An 18,739-nucleotide genomic window follows, 5' to 3' on the forward strand; every position below is an offset into this window, starting at 1 on the left:
GACGATAGAACATTTAGCAATGGCAATTAGGAACAACCCAGATATTAAAGGCATACAAACCCCAAATTCTCACCATAAACTTGCACTTTATGCTGATGATCTCCTTCTCTGTCACTTCCCCCCATATTTCCTTACCATCACTGCTCCAGGAATTTGACAGTTTAGTCATCTTAGTAATTTTAAGGTAGACCGAATTATTAAACATCTCTCTCCCCCAAACAGAAATATCCAAAATAATTTCCCATTCAAATGGAAAGATCAAAGTTTGACATACCTGGGTATCCAAATCCCTACACAACTACACTTACTATTCCCCTTGAACTACTTGCCACTGCAGGGGAGAACCCCTGAAGACCTTTGATTGTATAAGCTGAAACACCTGTCTTGGTTTGGTCGCATGAATACTGTCAAAATGGATATTCTCCAGAGGTTTTTAGATCTATTCCAAACTATACCTATTCATGCTCCGAAGAAGTATTTTCTGGACATACAAAGAGCTCTAACTAGGTTTATTTGGAATACCAATAAGCCTAGGTTGAATAAAAAGTCCTAAACAAACATGAAGGTCCTGGATGCACAAGAACCCGAAGAAGCTGTGGGTCACCTTGGAGTAGTACCCGCTTCCCCTCAAAGCCGTACCCTGGATCACCTTAGCGGATAGACCTCCTAGAGAAGACTGGCCATTTCTTTTATGACACGCACTGGCAGTCTGGGACGACTGGATAGCTAAATCAGATTACGTTTAGACCAGGCCCCATGACTCCATTACATGGTAATCCAGAATTTACTCCGGGACTGACTCCATTGTCCTTCCTCATTAGAACGGTGCACGATAGTTTCTTAACAATAAAAGATGTTCTGACCTCAGGGAAACTGACCTCATTTGCTGACTTAGGCCAAAACGCTACGTTTAATACGATTTCTTTGTTAGGGTATTCTCAGTTAAACTCCTTTTTTACGGCTACGTTCTCCAAAGAGGTGACAGTTCCTCTGACACACTTTGATAAAATGTACCTACAATCAAGGAGCGATAGAGGTGTCCTGTCCGCGCTATATGGGGTTCTTTTGGATCTCCACAGTGGGAATAGAGCACCATTCTTTGACAAATGGGAATTGGACCTACAGGTTATGTTCACGGAGGAGGAGGTGAAGAAGATGTGTACGTTCTCCCATTAAATATCGATGGCGGCGCAGGTTAAAGAGAAAAATTACAAAATTCTCTACAGATGGTATTACTTTGCAACCACACTACACTACATGTTTCCCTCAGTCCCAGAGACGTCCTGGAGATGTGAAAAAGATAGAGGTTCCCTATTACATGTATGGTGGAGTTGTTTGGCAATACGCTCGTTCTGGGATCAAGTCTTGCAGATATACGCCAAGTTTTCTGGAAAGATAATTCCTAAGGCTACATGCACACGATCAGGATTCATGTGCGGAGAATCCGCACTGAAATCCGCAGGTGTTCACAGGCAAATCCGTGCGGTCAATCCGCATTAATTGGTGCGGATTTGCATACGGATTTGCGTGCGGATTTGGTGCGGATTCGGTGCGGATTTTCCGCATGCGGATTTCACTAAGTGAATGATGAAAATCCGGTCAGGAAAAAAAAAATTAATTGACATGTCGCGGATTTTAAAATCCGCACCGCAGGTCAAAATTCGCGCGGAAAAAATCTGCATCGTGTGCATTGAGAATTTCAAATTCTCATAGAATACAATGGACATGACCTACGGTGCGGATTTTCCGCACGCAAATCCGCGCGCAATCCTGATCGTGTGCAGGGGGCCTAATACTCCTCAAATAACACTAGTATATCTTGTACCCGGTTCCTTGGCCCAAGTCAAGAAAGGAGTCCTAAGACATTTCATGTCGGCTGCGCGAATGGTAATTCCCAGACACTGGAAATCCAGGTCCCCACCCACTATGCATGAGTGGTCCAAGGAACTGAGATACATTCTAAGAATGGATGAGCTGATAGCAGACCAACAGGGAAGGTCAGAGATATTTGTAAACAGATGTCACTCTCTACTCACTTTCTTAGACTCCAGAATTTAGACATATGCTAAGACCTACTTTGGCATCTCATACAGAGCCTGTGCTGGGGACCTCCGTAAGCTAAACTAAATTTGACTTTCCCCTATGCTTCTCTTCCTTTTCCCTCCTTCTTTACTCCATTCCCACCCCCACCCCTTTTTTTTTCTTTTTCTTTTAGTGATTTCAGATACTTAATGGCTCAAATACCCGAGCCTAGGTTCAGAAGTAATGTTGTAATGCATAGACTACAGAAGATGGCATTCATATCTTTTCGCACACTTATTGTTGTATGATACCATACGTATAAGCATATACAGTTGTAGCAGGGGTAACACACACACACACACACACACTCTTAACTCAAATTTCCTAACATCGTGTTATCTTGAAACAAAAGCTATTGAAAATCAATTGCTTAACGCATTTAGTTGCATTTAGTTTAGATAACATGTCTCATAAAGCATGTGTGTTAACCCTGCTACATCCGTATTTTAATATTTACAGTCATATAAATTCTTGTGTATAATCAACATAACAACTCTGTTAGACGTTTTCATCTGTAACACTGCACTTCGGATCCTGCGTGATCCTATGATTGGATTGTCTACGAATTGTTGTCCATCTATTGTGACAATGTTAAAACTTGAAATACTTTAATAAAAACTTAGTAAACATAGTGGTATGCAGAAGGAAATCCGATGCTTGTACGTTCATATAATGTGCACGGTGAAGCTTTTCTTCATTATCTATACATTTACATTGTTTTTTTTCATTTTCTAGGATAAGGAAATCTGCATCGGAGTCAACAATCAGAGTTACATATGTGAAACGGGTCACTGCTGTGGACAATCTCAGTGCTGCAACTACTATTATGAACTGTGGTGTAAGTCTTTTTCTTAAAAAAATTGGGAATGTTTTAAATTTTTGCATCATTAACAATCATTGTGTGTGTCATATTTTCAGAGTTTCTGTGTCTCATTTGTACTTTCTATCTCTTTATCTTGCTCTGTCTACTGAATTCTCTTTCTCCTTTTCTTTTTTTCCTCTCCTTTTCTGTCTCCTTTTTTTTGTCCTTTCCTATTTTTTTTTTTTCTCTCTCACCTCTTTCTTTTTTCCTGTCTCCTTTTTTTTCCTCTTTCTTCTTACTTTCTTTCCTTTTTCTTTCCCTCTCCTGCTTTCTTTGTTCTCTTTTCTGCATCATTTTTAATCTTTTTTTTTTCCCCACTGTCTCCTTTTTTTCTCTCTCTCTCTCTCTCTCACCCCCTCTTTTTCTCTCTCTCTCTCCCTCTCACCCCCTCTTTTTCTCTCTCTCTCTCTCTCTCACACCCTCTTTTTCTCTCTCTCTCTCACCCCCTCTTTTTCTGTCTCTTTTTCTCTCTCTCTCTCTCACCCCCTCTTTTTCTCTCTCACCCCCTCTTTTTCTCTCTCACCCCCTCTTTTTCTCTCTCACCCCCTCTTTTTCTGTCTCTTTCTCTCACCCCCTCTTTTTCTGTCTCTTTCTCTCACCCCCTCTTTTTCTGTCTCTTTCTCTCACCCCCTCTTTTTCTGTCTCTCTTTCTCTCACCCCCTCTTTTTCTGTCTCTCTTTCTCTCACCCCCTCTTTTTCTGTCTCTCTTTCTCTCACCCCCTCTTTTTCTGTCTCTCTTTCTCTCACCCCCTCTTTTTCTGTCTCTTTCTCTCACCCCCTCTTTTTCTGTCTCTTTCTCTCACCCCCTCTTTTTCTGTCTCTTTCTCTCACCCCCTCTTTTTCTGTCTCTTTCTCTCACCCCCTCTTTTTCTGTCTCTTTCTCTCACCCCCTCTTTTTCTGTCTCTTTCTCTCACCCCCTCTTTTTCTGTCTCTTTCTCTCACCCCCTCTTTTTCTGTCTTTCTCTCACCCCCTCTTTTTCTGTCTTTCTCTCACCCCCTCTTTTTCTGTCTCTTTCTCTCACCCCCTCTTTTTCTGTCTCTTTCTCTCACCCCCTCTTTTTCTGTCTCTCTTTCTCTCACCCCCTCTTTTTCTGTCTCTCTTTCTCTCACCCCCTCTTTTTCTGTCTCTCTTTCTCTCACCCCCTCTTTTTCTGTCTCTCTTTCTCTCACCCCCTCTTTTTCTGTCTCTCTTTCTCTCACCCCCTCTTTTTCTCTCTCACCCCCTCTTTTTCTCTCTCACCCCCTCTTTTTCTCTCTCACCCCCTCTTTTTCTGTCTCTTTCTCTCACCCCCTCTTTTTCTGTCTCTTTCTCTCACCCCCTCTTTTTCTGTCTCTTTCTCTCACCCCCTCTTTTTCTGTCTCTCTTTCTCTCACCCCCTCTTTTTCTGTCTCTCTTTCTCTCACCCCCTCTTTTTCTGTCTCTCTTTCTCTCACCCCCTCTTTTTCTGTCTCTCTTTCTCTCACCCCCTCTTTTTCTGTCTCTCTTTCTCTCACCCCCTCTTTTTCTGTCTCTCTTTCTCTCACCCCCTCTTTTCTGTCTCTCTTCTCTCACCCCCTCTTTTTCTCTCTCACCCCCTCTTTTTCTCTCTCTCTCTTCTCTCACCCCCTCTTTTTCTGTCTCTTTCTCTCACCCCCTCTTTTTCTGTCTCTTTCTCTCACCCCCTCTTTTTCTGTCTCTTTCTCTCACCCCCTCTTTTTCTGTCTCTCTTTCTCTCACCCCCTCTTTTTCTGTCTCTCTTTCTCTCACCCCCTCTTTTTCTGTCTCTCTTTCTCTCACCCCCTCTTTTTCTGTCTCTCTTTCTCTCACCCCCTCTTTTTCTGTCTCTTTCTCTCACCCCCTCTTTTTCTGTCTCTTTCTCTCACCCCCTCTTTTTCTGTCTCTTTCTCTCACCCCCTCTTTTTCTGTCTCTTTCTCTCACCCCCTCTTTTTCTGTCTCTTTCTCTCACCCCCTCTTTTTCTGTCTCTTTCTCTCACCCCCTCTTTTTCTGTCTCTTTCTCTCACCCCCTCTTTTTCTGTCTCTTTCTCTCACCCCCTCTTTTTCTGTCTTTCTCTCACCCCCTCTTTTTCTGTCTTTCTCTCACCCCCTCTTTTTCTGTCTCTTTCTCTCACCCCCTCTTTTTCTGTCTCTTTCTCTCACCCCCTCTTTTTCTGTCTCTCTTTCTCTCACCCCCTCTTTTTCTGTCTCTCTTTCTCTCACCCCCTCTTTTTCTGTCTCTCTTTCTCTCACCCCCTCTTTTTCTGTCTCTCTTTCTCTCACCCCCTCTTTTTCTGTCTCTCTTTCTCTCACCCCCTCTTTTTCTGTCTCTCTTTCTCTCACCCCCTCTTTTTCTGTCTCTCTTTCTCTCCCCCCCCTCTTTTTCTGTCTCTCTTTCTCTCCCTCCTTTTTTTTTCTGTTTTCTCTGTGCAGTCCAGCACAGAGCAATTACCGTCTATTCCAGATTAACAGAATTTTATGATGTATGTGTGTCCCTCATGTTTCTGGGCAGAATGTAATGTGATCTAAGGAGAGCCGGTCACTTTGAGGCGCCCCCTCGGTGCCTCCGCCTGTGCAGGGTGTACAAAGTATGTGGATGTTCAGTTCTAGTAAACAAGAGCTGACGGTTCCAGACTTCTCATGATCAGCAAACTGCTTCAACTAACTATAACCATGTTCCCTGGAATAATATATTCCCCTGTGAAGTTATCAGCAAATCGCATTGAAGTGGCTGGGGATTAAAGAATATGATATGCCAGCAGGTGGATGTCTGGTATAAAAGTAGATACTGTGCTTAATGTGGAAGAATTTCCACCAACCCCCGCACAGAATATTAGGCTGTAAGGACACATAGTAGATATATATTGGGGAAATGTCAGTCTGTACTTGAGCTTATTCATTGCTGGTCCAGATCATGCAATGAGCCTGTAGAGTTTGTCATTGCGGGGTCTGCTAGAGTTCAGCATTCCTGTCCTACTGACTATTTTATCTTTTTTCTGTTCAATCTACAAATTTTAGGGGGTCATTTGTTAAGACCGTCATTTTAGACGCCAGTCTTAATAAGTCCCTGCCCTGGCAGTGGATCCGCCGACGTTATGTAGAGGCACCAGCCTCTTCATAACTTCGGCGCATCCAGCACCGGTCTAAATGTAAGCCAGCTTCCTTGCTGTCTTACATTTAGACCATTTTCTACACCCAAAACAGGCATAGAAAATGATGAATGAGACGGGCCTATCGGCCTGCCCACGCCACGCCCCCTTTTTTAGACCTGGCGTGAACGGGGGCCTACTATAGACTTTCTGATCATAAATGACCCCTTTTATCTTTGCTCAATCGTAATCCAAGTAATTTTAAGGGCTTTACATTGATGGTCTATCCTTCGACTGGTAGGGTTCAAGTGCCAGGACCTCCACAGATAATGCGGCTCCTTCGGTGTTCACACAGGCACAGCGCAATGAATACAGGTGTGGCCGTATGTGGTACTGCAGCTCTGTGAATGGGGCTCAGCTGCCAGAAGTCACCCGGATGCATGAACTGCTATGCCTATGTAAACGATTAATTCATTCAGATTGGTGGGCACCCCATAATCGGACATTGACTGGTCCTAGAAAGCTCTTCTTCTTGGGTTGTCCAACAAAATATTTGTATCACCCATTATAAGTGCAGGTTATTCATCAGGATCCATTACAAAATAGAGCTATGTAAGAACCCACGATGCCAGTGTGAGCACCACCTAAGAGTTGTCCATGTAGCTTGTTTCTGTACAACACTCTACAACCAATTCACTGGGTGCAATCTACCGTTTAATTTACCCTTTTAGCTATATTCATAGAAAAAAAGCTTGCAGGGTGATTGGAAAAAACAGGGACCAAATTCAGTTTGTGTGTGAAATGCAGATAATGAACAGAAGTTTAATATTTAAGAGAAGATTAGTGGTATTTCCGTGGTAGCACATTATCCCAATCCACAGGTTAGAGTAAAACTATTAGATCAGTGGGGTTTTTTTTTACCATGGGGCCCCCATCGAACAAGAGAACGGGGGACCCTATGCTCCTTGGGAAATCCCCAGGTAAACACCGTGGCAGGTCGGACATGCACAATGCTGTTCTGTTCATCTCTTTGGGAGTTCTGGAGATAGTTGAGTACAGCTCTTGTCTGTCTCCCATAGAGATGAATGTAATGGCAGTGTGCAATCTCGACGTGCCTCTTCATTCATTTCAGGGGCCCCAGTTCTCATAATTGATAGTGGTGCTATAGGTAGGCATAATAATTTTTCCTTTGGCTTGGGGGTAGCTTAGTTGGCTACTTTATATACGGTATAATGTGTACAAAAGAAAGGGAAGAGGGGGTATAGTTGTAACTTACTAATACTGTGGCCCTGATTTATCAAGATTGGCGTCTGCTGCATCAGTCTTGGTACGGCCTGTGCTGCTGGAGGAGGCACAGGCCTTGTCCTAAATGACATGCCTCCTTTGGCACTCATCGCTCCAAGGAGCCGTAGATTTCAGTTTATATTTACGGCAGTTTCTGGAATTAAAATATAAAAATGTGTGTGGTCCAGTGGCCTACCCATCTCCCCCCTTCACCCTTTTCATAAACTGGCATAAAATGCAAATTGCGACTTTAAGAGTAAGGCTACTTTCACACTAGCGTTCGGGTGTCCGCTCGTGCGCACCGTTTGAAGGGGCTCACGAGCGGCCCCGAACGCATCCGTCTGGCCCCAATGCATTCTCAGTGGAGGCGGATCCACTGAGAATGTATCCGCCTGCCAGCGTTCAGCCTCCGCTCCGCTCAGTGAGCGGACACCCGAACGCTGCTTGCAGCGTTCGGGTGTCCGCCTGGCCGTGCGGAGGCGAGCGGATCCGTCCAGACTTACAATGTAAGTCAATGGGGGCGGATCCGCTTGAAGATGACACCATATGGCTCAATCTTCAAGCGGATCCGTTCCCCATTGACTTACAATGTAAAGTCTGAACGGATCCGCTCAGACAACTTTCACACTTAGAAAATTTTCTAAGTTTTAATGCAGACGCATCCGTTCTGAACGGATGCGAACGTCTGCATTATCGGAGCGGATCCGTCTGATGAAACATCAGACGGATCCGCTCCGAACGCTAGTGTGAAAGTAGCCTTAGTCGCACTGGCATTAAAACACCAGTTTTGTGACTTTTGTTAAGCCAAAAAAGTATATTGAAAATTATGTATTTCCTCCATAGTTTTTAGAATTTCCATGCCATTCTCTAGCACTGTGAAGTGCTGCTTTGCTTGTCATCCGTGTCTTCTCCAAGGACAACCCTGCCACTCCCATCCGGTTGCACAAAAGCCGCCAAAAGGTTTACATCTGCACTTGCAATCAGGAAACCAGCACAGGTACACAGTGTTACAATGGAAGACACTAATGGATGGGGTCGTGCCCTCAAAAGTTGGCTATTTTCAGGATAAGAGTGGTGGGGAACGACCTGGACGATAAGCAGACCGTGCTTCAGCGTGCTAGAGAATTCGAGAAATTCTAAACACCGTGGGGAGAATTTACATTTCATACACCCGATCTTAGTCCAAACTGAACTGCAGTAAGATGCAATAAATTTATCGGGCAGCGCAGGCCTCTTAATACCTTTTTTGTCACCTTTTGACTGTCCGTGCAGCAGAACATCACATCTATATGGGATATGAGCTGGGGTAGACCTGCCCTATGTTTTACCCCAGTTCCTGGCATGAATTATAGGAAGTAAGCCTTGCCATGTTCATACACAATTATTGCCTTTGTTTTCCGATATCGTGACTGATCTCTTGATGTCATGGACTTGCGTTTCTGTTCCCCCATCCAGGGTTTTGGCTGGTGTGGACAATAATCATCATACTCAGCTGTTGCTGTGTATGCCACCATCGGCGAGCTAAGCACAGGCTCCAAGCACAGCAGCGGCAGCACGAGATTAACCTTATAGCTTATCGTGAAGCTCACAGCTACTCTTCTGTGCCATTTTACTTTCGTAAGTTTGTTTACTGTATCCATTATTTATAGCTTTAGGTTTAAACTTTTGACCACTACAGTTTTTTTTATGTCTGAACACTTAGTTACTTCTCAGCTATGTCTTGAAGGGTCACTACAGGCAAAACACTGTGTTATGCAAGGCGTGGGGGGGGGGGGGGGGGGGTGATATTTACATTCAATGTGTTATGCACACCTCCTCCTGCACTAGGCATAATACAGCATATCAGTCTTGCCTGGAGTGACCATTTAATATTGATGCCGTGAACTGGATGCATGTAATGCAACAGCACTCTGCAGACATTGAATATATGGATTATAAATTTTAATAGCATCTGTATTCACTATATTTATTAATTAGAGATGAGTGAACTAGTCAAGAGTCGGTTTATTTCAGGTTCACCAAATTTTTTGAGAGAGACCGTAAACTATCATGTGTTTCTCAATATATACACATTTTCTACGTGGGTACTCCTTTCTAATTATAGAGAGCCCCTAGTATGCAGAGTACATGTGCGTGGTATTGTAGGCCAGATGGTGCTCCTCTGGGTTTTTGGGAAAGATCTTCAAATTAGCTTTCCTAAACTTATCTGATGCCAGCAGATGTTAGGGTACTTTCACACTAGCGGCAGGGGACTCCGCCATGCTGTTCCGGCGGGTGAACAGCCTGTCGGATCCGTCCTGCCGCTAGTTCACGTGTGCCCCCGTACTGCCGCTCCGTCCCCATTGACTATTGACTGCCTGCAGTACTTTTAGTCCGGCTGCCTATCGGCGTGCGCTGCCGTACTGCCGCCAGAACTCCACCCCCGCCCCCATTATAGTCAATGGGGACGGAGCAGCAGTCCGGGGGCACACGTGAACTAGGGGCAGGACAGATCCGACAGGCTGTTCACCCGCCGGAACAGCCTGCCGGAGTCCCCTGCCGCTAGTGTGAAACTAGCCTTAGATGTGATAAATATATTTTCCCCAAAAATCAAGAGGAGCTCTGTCTAGTCTACAATAATCTATATTAACTGGTCTCCATAATAGAAATAGTACCCACCCAGAGATTTCCCTCAAGGCCTTGCAACTAGAAAATCTGTATCTCTCTGCTTTGCTCTTATAAAGGGCATTTGACCTGAAATAGCTAGTTGTAGATGTGAGGCTGGTTTAGCTATTTTCCTAGTTTTGCTACTGTGTGTAAAAGACTGGAAGGCACCGCTGCAGATCAGTTGTGTGAAGATAACGCAGCGCTGATACGCGTGCTGTGTTCTCCTCAATATTTCCTACTAGCCGTGCAGCAGCGAGCAGGTGTAATTATAGTTCTGCTGTAACAAATCATTTCAATGGTACGGCTCCTTCCTATTCTCCTCAGGATGGATCATCATTATAACAAAAGTAGACCATAGAGAGACCTCCAAATTAACATTCAACTGAAAGTAAGGCTTTGTGTGAATCCAAACTTTTTGAAAAATTCAAAACAAATCCGGAAGCGGTAGAATCTATTCTTAATATAAATATTGGGTACTTGGCAAATCTATTTTAATGAAAATCATTTTGCCCATCCACCATCTCTGTGTACAGTTTATGGGAGACGACATCGCGTATCGTTTCTACCCTTCCTATAGCTGAGTTCAGGTGAAGTTGACAATTGGAAAGTCTACAAAGGAGAAAACTGGTGATAAATGCAGGCTACAAGCCATTTACTGGTTAGACATAGTGTTAAAGGGGATTTCTGAGACTTTTATACTGATGACCTAGCCTCTCGGTAGGTCATCAGTATCTGATTGGTGGGGGTCCGACACCCGGGACCCCTGCCAATCACCTGTTTGAGAATGCACTGGCGCTCGCTGCTCACCAACCTCTCTCAGCTCACCAAGAACAGGGCTATCCATTTTAAAGTGGCTGTGCTTGGTATTGCATTCACTTCAATGGAGATGAGCTGTGCCTAGGCCATGTGACCGATGTCTATAGCGCAACTGTGAGCACCAGTGCCTTCTCAAACATCTGATTGTCGGGATCCTGGGTGTCAGACACCGAATGATCACAAAAGTCTCAGAAAACCCCTTTAATACTCATATAATATATATATATATATATATATACACGCACGCACACACACACACGCACACGCTTATTCTGAAAAATCACTTGAAACAACAGTTACTCATTAATTTGCCCCTAAAGATCCAGCAGAACTTTACCTTGAAAATAAACTGTATAGTTTAATGACCACTGGTTTCTTCTCTTTCCACAGGATTTTTGCCAAATTATTTGCTACCTCCTTATGAAGAAGTGGTCAACAGACCTCCTACCCCACCTCCACCATACACTGTTCTACACCAACAGTGCGTCACAGCATGTTCAAGTTCAGGAATGGCTGAGGCCGTACGAAACGCCCAGAACAGCCAAACAAGCTCTCCAGCTGCAGCAAGTTGTAGTGGCACAAGACCACCCAGCATTGTGGACTGTGAACCTTCTACAACATGTTTGGAAAGAGTAGCAAACAAGCCAAATGGCCATGCTTCCAATGATCCTGCCTATGGTGCAGAGTTAGATGAGATGGCCGACCAAGTGTCCTTTTTAGACAAGGACTCTAAAGAACTCTTGAAGGACTATAGCTCTGACAGCTTTGATGGCAAAGACAAAACTCCTGGGAGACACCGGAGGTTCACTGGTGACTCAGGAATTGAAGTTTGTCTGTGCAATAGAGGCCATCATGATGACTTTAAAGAACTTGATGACTTAATTGATGACACAGGGGAAAACTTCTGTGACACTTGCAATTCTTGTGATGCTCGTCCCCACAGGGACGAAGAAGAAGGGATTTTTGATCAGTGTGATAGTAACGACCATCCGCCTTTGCCACGTCAGCCTTTGAGCTTGCTAAACACAATTAATCAACAAGACTCACCAAATTCTCATAACAGTAGCAGTTCCCGTGGCTAAAACAAAATGTCCCTTTAAGACAGAAGGACACAAATAAGTGACTGTTCCACCAGTTTGTTTTTTTGAGTTTTTATTTCTTATTTTTCATTGCCCTGTGCATTAAAAGACTTGGAAATGTTCTACCAAAGCTGCAGTAAGGAAACATGCCCGGTGCTTTACTAATGCCTTTGTTTTTTTTCAGATGGGGCTTTGGTAATGATCGTTTTGGTGATGGAAGACTAGTACAATAAGAGTAGATGCTGAAGCTTAAAGTGTTCAGTATGAGAAATGTCTGGACTTAATTAACGTAATAATGTTAGATAAGCAAAAGGTCATCTCCCGGTTCCATCGCTCGTAATGCAGGTTATTATAAGAAGAAATCAACTCGATAAATGATTCCTCTATTGGAGTGAGTGCAGCCAATAACGTCCAGATTAAACAATGCAAATGGAGCTTCATAAACTGGAAGAGTTGTGGCAAGGACAGAAGACATGCGCAGTATTGTGATGAAAGTATGAGAACAAATATAAAGCCAGAGGCGCAGTGGGTACATCAGTGTTTTTGTAGCATGGGGGAAGGGTGTTTACTTGCACACACTATTAATTCCAAGTAACCCTAATTAGATAGCTTCTACGAAGAGATGACACCTCTGTTACATAGTGGTATTCCACATATACACGTTTCACCTCAAGTAGGTAGTGTTTAGTTATTGTAGGACATTGGTCGATTTCTAGCCTTAAATATAAGCTTTTGTCCCTCAAAAAACCTACAAGTTTTTGTTTTTTTTCTTGAATGGACATCACAATAAAATCCAAAGCAGCTGGTCTGCTAAGAACCTATTATGGTTGCCTCTCCATCCACTCATTGGTGCTCTCTGTAGCGCACATAGATTATTGCATGGTTTAGAAGTCACAACGATAATGATCCAGCACTGGTTCTTTCTTAAAGTGGACTTGGTTTGATGATACACCCGGTATAACACCAGCTCTCCATCCATTGTCAAAGATGAGCACAGCAAGCAGTGTTTTCTCTTACGTAAAAGCCGATGCAATTTTTACATTGACCACTAAAGACTGATGGTAAAAAATATGTTGTTGTGTGGTTCATTATGGAAACGCATGCCTATGTGAGTATGTATTCCATGCTGTAAGGTTAAGATGTTACTGCTACAATAAGGACGCATGTACGTTTTTTAGACCATTTGGTTTTGTTGAACATTCCCTTTCGATTCCTCAGGAGATGGGAATTTTCGTTATAAAATGTACAAGAGGGGGTCTATATGCATAAAGAATGTCACCGGTCCACAAACGTTACTGTTGGCCGACACCATTAAGAAGGTTGAATGTTACAAATTGCCTCATGGAAAGTGCAAGTTTTTTTTCTTATTTTCTATCTTGAGCAATGCTCTGTGCTTAGGGAAACTTTTTAATTTTACATTATTTTGTAATGTGCACTTCTAAAATTTGCATTGAAATATCTGTGGCAACATGGATTGACATTGACAACTTTCTTCCACTGGATTTCATCATTTTGTTGGACAATAAAATGAGACTTTTGAGATTAAAATGGTGCATTGTATTGTATTGCTTTCTGCTATATGGTCATACTAGCGCCGGAGATGCCGCCACGAACAGGGTGGCGGGGTCCATACATTTTGTCAGTTAGCATCACACTCCTTTATGGCTCCTGATGACCCTAAAAATTTAGGAGAAACGCGTCGAGCAGTTCACATAAATAGGAGCCTCATTATTTTAGTTGAACAGGCAGTGGGTTTAGGTTAAGTAGTTGATACAATTGCCAGCCTCAAACCTACAGCTGAGAGCAGCTCGCACTACGAAGAGCTTTACCACTCAAGCAGAATAGGCAGTGGCTTCAGGCTAAGCAGCTCATATAACCAGTAGCCTCAAATCATAGTGGCTTCTTTGGTTAGAGGGGTCTTTAACCAGTTAATATTAGGACCAGTGGCTAAAACAGCACTAAGGGGGACTGCATGGTGATCTTACATGGTCAAATCTCCTCCATAGTCCTGCCTGGGAAATTGATGCTGTGATCTTTAGCCGCTGAGCCACACACCCTTTCTTTCCAGCTGCAGCAGACAGAGTGCATAAAGAATTTGAGGAACCGGCGATTAACAACCAAGATACACGTTGTTATCGCACTGCCTGGCCACATCATATTTAATGGTAATGTCCCTACCCCTGTATGTGTTTTTTATTTATATATCTCAAATAAATAATTTTTGTTTTCTTTTTAGTGATTCCTCTATAACTTTGGAAACGCCTAATACCCTATCTTTTGGCCGTGAAATAGTTTATATTAGTTTGGTATTGTTCTGGGAGGAAAACAATCTACTTTCTTGCATCAGTAAATATGGTATATATAAAATGCCATAAAATAGTGTGTGTGTGTGTATGTGTGTGTGTATATATATATATATATATATATATATATATATAGTACAGACCAAAAGTTTGGACACACCTTCTCATTCAAAGAGTTTTCTTTATTTTCATGACTGAAAATTGTAGATTCACACTGAAGGCATCAAAACTATGAATTAACACATGTGGAATTATATACATAACAAACAAGTGTGAAACAACTGAAAATATGTCATATTCTAGGTTCTTCAAAGTAGCCACCTTTTGCTTTGATTACTGCTTTGCACACTCTTGGCATTCTCTTGATGAGCTTCAAGAGGTAGTCCCCTGAAACGGTTTTCACTTCACAGGTGTGCCCTGTCAGGTTTATTAAGTGGGATTTCTTGCCTTATAAATGGGGTTGGGACCATCAGTGGCGTTGAGGAGAAGTCAGGTGGATACACAGCTGATAGTCCTACTGAATAGACTGTTACAATTTGTATTATGGCAAGAAAAAAGCAGCTAAGTAAAGAAAAACGAATGGCCATCATTACTTTAAGAAATGAAGGTCAGTCAGTCAGCCGAAAAATTGGGAAAACTTTGAAAGTAAGGGCTATTTGACCATGAAGGAGAGTGATGGGGTGCTGCGCCAGATGACCCGGCCTCCACAGTCACCGGACCTGAACCCAATCGAGATGGTTTGGGGTGAGCTGGAGCGCAGAGTGAAGGCAAAAGGGCCAACAAGTGCTAAGCATCTCTGGGAACTCCTTCAAGACTGTTGGAAGACCATTTCAGGGGACTACCTCTTGAAGCTCATCAAGAGAATGCCAAGAGTGTGCAAAGCAGTAATCAAAGCAAAAGGTGGCTACTTTGAAGAACCTAGAATATGACATATTTTCAGTTGTTTCACACTTGTTTGTTATGTATATAATTCCACATGTGTTAATTCATAGTTTTGATGCCTTCATAGTCATGAAAATAAAGAAAACTCTTTGAATGAGAAGGTGTGTCCAAACTTTTGGTCTGTACTGTATGTGTATATATATATATATATATATATATATATATATATATATATATATATATATATATATATACACACACACACACACATTTTTTTCTAGTTTACCATTTAAATATCGGTATATATCTGTCCTCCCTCACATTCCTACAATGCAGCATTTCCCCTATCTGGTTGTGACCTGTAGCGCTACTCGCCAGGTTCATGAATATAATCCTAGAATTACAATGAACAACTTAGTGGGATGTACAGTTGAAACCAGAAGTTTACATACACTAGACACACATGCATGTCTTTCTCAATATCTGACATGAAATGAGAATTTACCTTTCCTGTTTTTGGTCAATTAGGATTACCATAATTATTATTATTTGCCAAATGCCAGAATAATGAGAGAGAGAGAGAATGTTTTAAGGCATTTTTTATAACTTTCTGCAATGTCAAAAGTTTACATACACTAAGATTACTATGGCTTTAAACAATTCTGGACTGCCCATATGATGCAGTCATGTGTTTGGAAGCTTCTGTTAGGTTTATTGGCAACATCTGCATTAATTAGAGACACACCTGTGGATGTATTTAAATGCACACCTGAAACACACTGCTTCTTTGTGTAGCATCATGGGAAAGTCTAAAGAAATCAGCCAAGATATCAGGAAGAGCATTGTGGACTTGCACAACCTTGGGTGCAATTTCAAGATACCTGAAGGTGCCTCATTCATCTGTACAAACAATTATACGCAAGTACAAACAAGATGGGAATGTCCAGCCATCACACTGCTCAGTAAGGAGACTGGTTCTGTGTCCCAGAGATGAACGTGCTTTGGTCCGACATGTGCATATCAACCCAAGAACAAAAGCAAAAGACCTTGTGAAGATGATGGTGGAAGCTGGTAAGATTGTGTCAATATCCACAGTGAAACGAGTGCTGTATCAACATGGGCTGAAAGGCCATTCTGCCATTACTCCAAAAGAAACATAAAAAATGTTTGCAAATGCACACAGGAACAAAGACCTAAATTTTTGGAGACATGTCCTGTGGTCTGACGAAACTAAAATTGAACTTTTTGGTCATAATGACCATCGTTACGTTTGGAGGAAAAAGGGAGAAGCTTGGAAGCCTAAGAACACCATCCCAACTGTGAAACACGGGGGTGGCAGCATCATGTTGTGCGGTTGTTGTGCTGCAGGAGGAACTGGTGCACTTCACAAAATAGATGGCATCACGAGGAAAGAAGATTACGTGGAAATACTGAAGCAACATCTCAAGACATCAGCCAGGAAGTTAAAGCTTGCATGAAAATGGGTCTTCCAAATGGACAATGACCCGAAGCATACTGCCAAACTAGTTACAAAGTGGCTTAATGATAACAAAGTCAATGTTTTGGAGTGGCCATCACAAAGCCCTGATCTCAATCCCATTAAAAATTTATGGGCAAAGCTGAAAAGGCAGGTGCTAGCAAGGTGACCAACAAACATGGTTCAGATACACCAGTTTTTTCAGGAGAAATGGACTCTATTGTGAGAAGCTTGTGGAAGGATATTCAAAACATTCGACCCAAGTCATATAGTTAAACCACCTCAGCCCCCCTAGCTTAAACACCCTTAATGACCAGGCCACTTTTTACACTTCTGACCTACACTACTTTCACCGTTTATTGCTCGGTCATGCAACTTACCACCCAAATTAATTTTACCTCCTTTTCTTCTCACTAATAGAGCTTTCATTTGGTGGTATTTCATTGCTGCTGACATTTTTACTTTTTTTGTTATTAATCGAAATTTAAAAAAATTTTTGCAAAAAAATGACTTTTCACTTTCAGTTGTAAAATTTTGCAAAAAAAAACGACATCCATATATAAATTTTTCTCCAAATTTATTGTTCTACATGTCTTTGATAAAAAAAAAATGGTTTGGGTAAAAAAAAATGGTTTGGGTAAAAGTTATAGCGTTTACAAACTATGGTACAAAAATGTGAATTTCCGCTTTTTGAAGCAGCTCTGACTTTCTGAGCACCTGTCATGTTTCCTGAGGTTCTACAATGCCCAGACAGTAGAAAAACCCCACAAATGACCCCATTTCGGAAAGTAGACACCCTAAGGTATTCGCTGATGGGCATAGTGAGTTCATAGAACTTTTTATTTTTTGTCACAAGTTAGCGGAAAATGATGATTTTATTTTTTTTTGATTTTTTTTTTTCTTACAAAGTCTCATATTCCACTAACTTGTGACAAAAAATAAAAACTTCCATGAACTCACTATGCCCATCACAAAATACCTTGGAGTGTCTTCTTTCCAAAATGGGGTCACTTGTGGGGTAGTTATACTGCCCTGGCATTTTAGGGCCCAAATGCGTGCAAAGTAGTTTGAAATCAAAATCTGTAAAAAATGGCCGGTGAAATCCGAAAGGTGCTCTTTGGAATATGGGCCCCTTTGCCCACCTAGGCTGTGTAAAAAGTGTCACACATGTGGTATTGCCGTACTCAGGAGAAGTTGGGCAATGTTTTTTTTTGTTTTTTGGGGTGTCATTTTACATATACCCATGCTGGGTGAGAGAAATATCTCGGCAAAAGACAACTTTTCCCATTTTTTTATACAAAGTTGGCATTTGACCAAGATATTTATCTCGCCCAGCATGGGTATATGTAAAATGACACCCCAAAACACATTGCCCAACTTCTCCTGAGTACGGCGATACCAGATGTGTGACACTTTTTTGCACCCTAGATGCGCAAAGGGGCCCACATTCCTTTTATGAGGGCATTTTTAGACATTTGGATCCCAGACTTCTTCTCACGCTTTAGGGCCCCTAAAATACCAGGGCAGTATAAATACCCCACATGTGACCCCATTTTGGAAAGAAGACACCCCAAGGTATTCAATGAGAGGCATGGCGAGTTCATTGAAAAAAAAATTTTTGGCACAAGTTAGCGGAAATAGATTTTTTTTTTTTTCTCACAAAGTCTCCCTTTCCGCTAACTTGGGACAAAAATTTCAATCTTTCATGGACTCAATATGCCCCTCAGCGAATACCTTGGGGTGTCTTCTTTCCGAAATGGGGTCACATGTGGGGTATTTATACTGCCCTGGCATTCTAGGGGCCCTAAAGCGTGAGAAAAAGTCTGGAATATAAATGTCTAAAAAATTTTACGCATTTGGATTCCGTGAGGGGTATGGGGAGTTCATGTGAGATTTAATTTTTTGACACAAGTTAGTGGAATATGAGACTTTGTAAGAAAAAAAAAAATAATTTCCGCTAACTTGGGCCCAAAAAATGTCTGAATGGAGCCTTACAGGGAAGTGATCAATGACAGGGGGGTGATCAAGGAGTCTATATGGGGTGATCACCCCCCTGTCATTGATCACCCCCCTGTAAGGCTCCATTCAGATGTCCGTATGTGTTTTGCGGATCCGATCCATGTATCCGTGGATCCGTAAAAAAACATACGGACATCTGAATGCAGCCTTACAGGGGGGGTGATCAATGACAGGGGGGTGATCAGGGAGTCTATATGGGGTGATCACCCCCCTGTAAGGCTCC

The 18,739-nt window shown here is 42.4% G+C and overlaps 1 protein-coding gene across 2 annotated transcripts in view; it reads left to right on the plus strand.

Moving 5' to 3' along the window:
- WBP1L (WW domain binding protein 1 like) overlaps window positions 1-13,377 on the plus strand; it is an 88,968-nt gene extending 75,591 nt beyond the window's left edge. For both annotated transcript variants that reach the window (XM_040435025.1, XM_040435026.1), the window contains exons 2-4: window positions 2,818-2,920; window positions 8,750-8,911; window positions 11,147-13,377. In XM_040435025.1, coding sequence (XP_040290959.1) covers window positions 2,818-2,920; window positions 8,750-8,911; window positions 11,147-11,838 — 957 coding nt within the window. In that variant the 3' untranslated portion in view covers window positions 11,839-13,377. The remainder of the gene's footprint in view (window positions 1-2,817; window positions 2,921-8,749; window positions 8,912-11,146) is intronic.
- Window positions 13,378-18,739: the final 5,362 nt, after the last annotated feature.

The sequence above is a fragment of the Bufo bufo genome, chromosome 6 (genome assembly GCF_905171765.1).
Source record: "Bufo bufo chromosome 6, aBufBuf1.1, whole genome shotgun sequence".
NCBI classification, from domain to species: domain Eukaryota; kingdom Metazoa; phylum Chordata; class Amphibia; order Anura; family Bufonidae; genus Bufo; species Bufo bufo.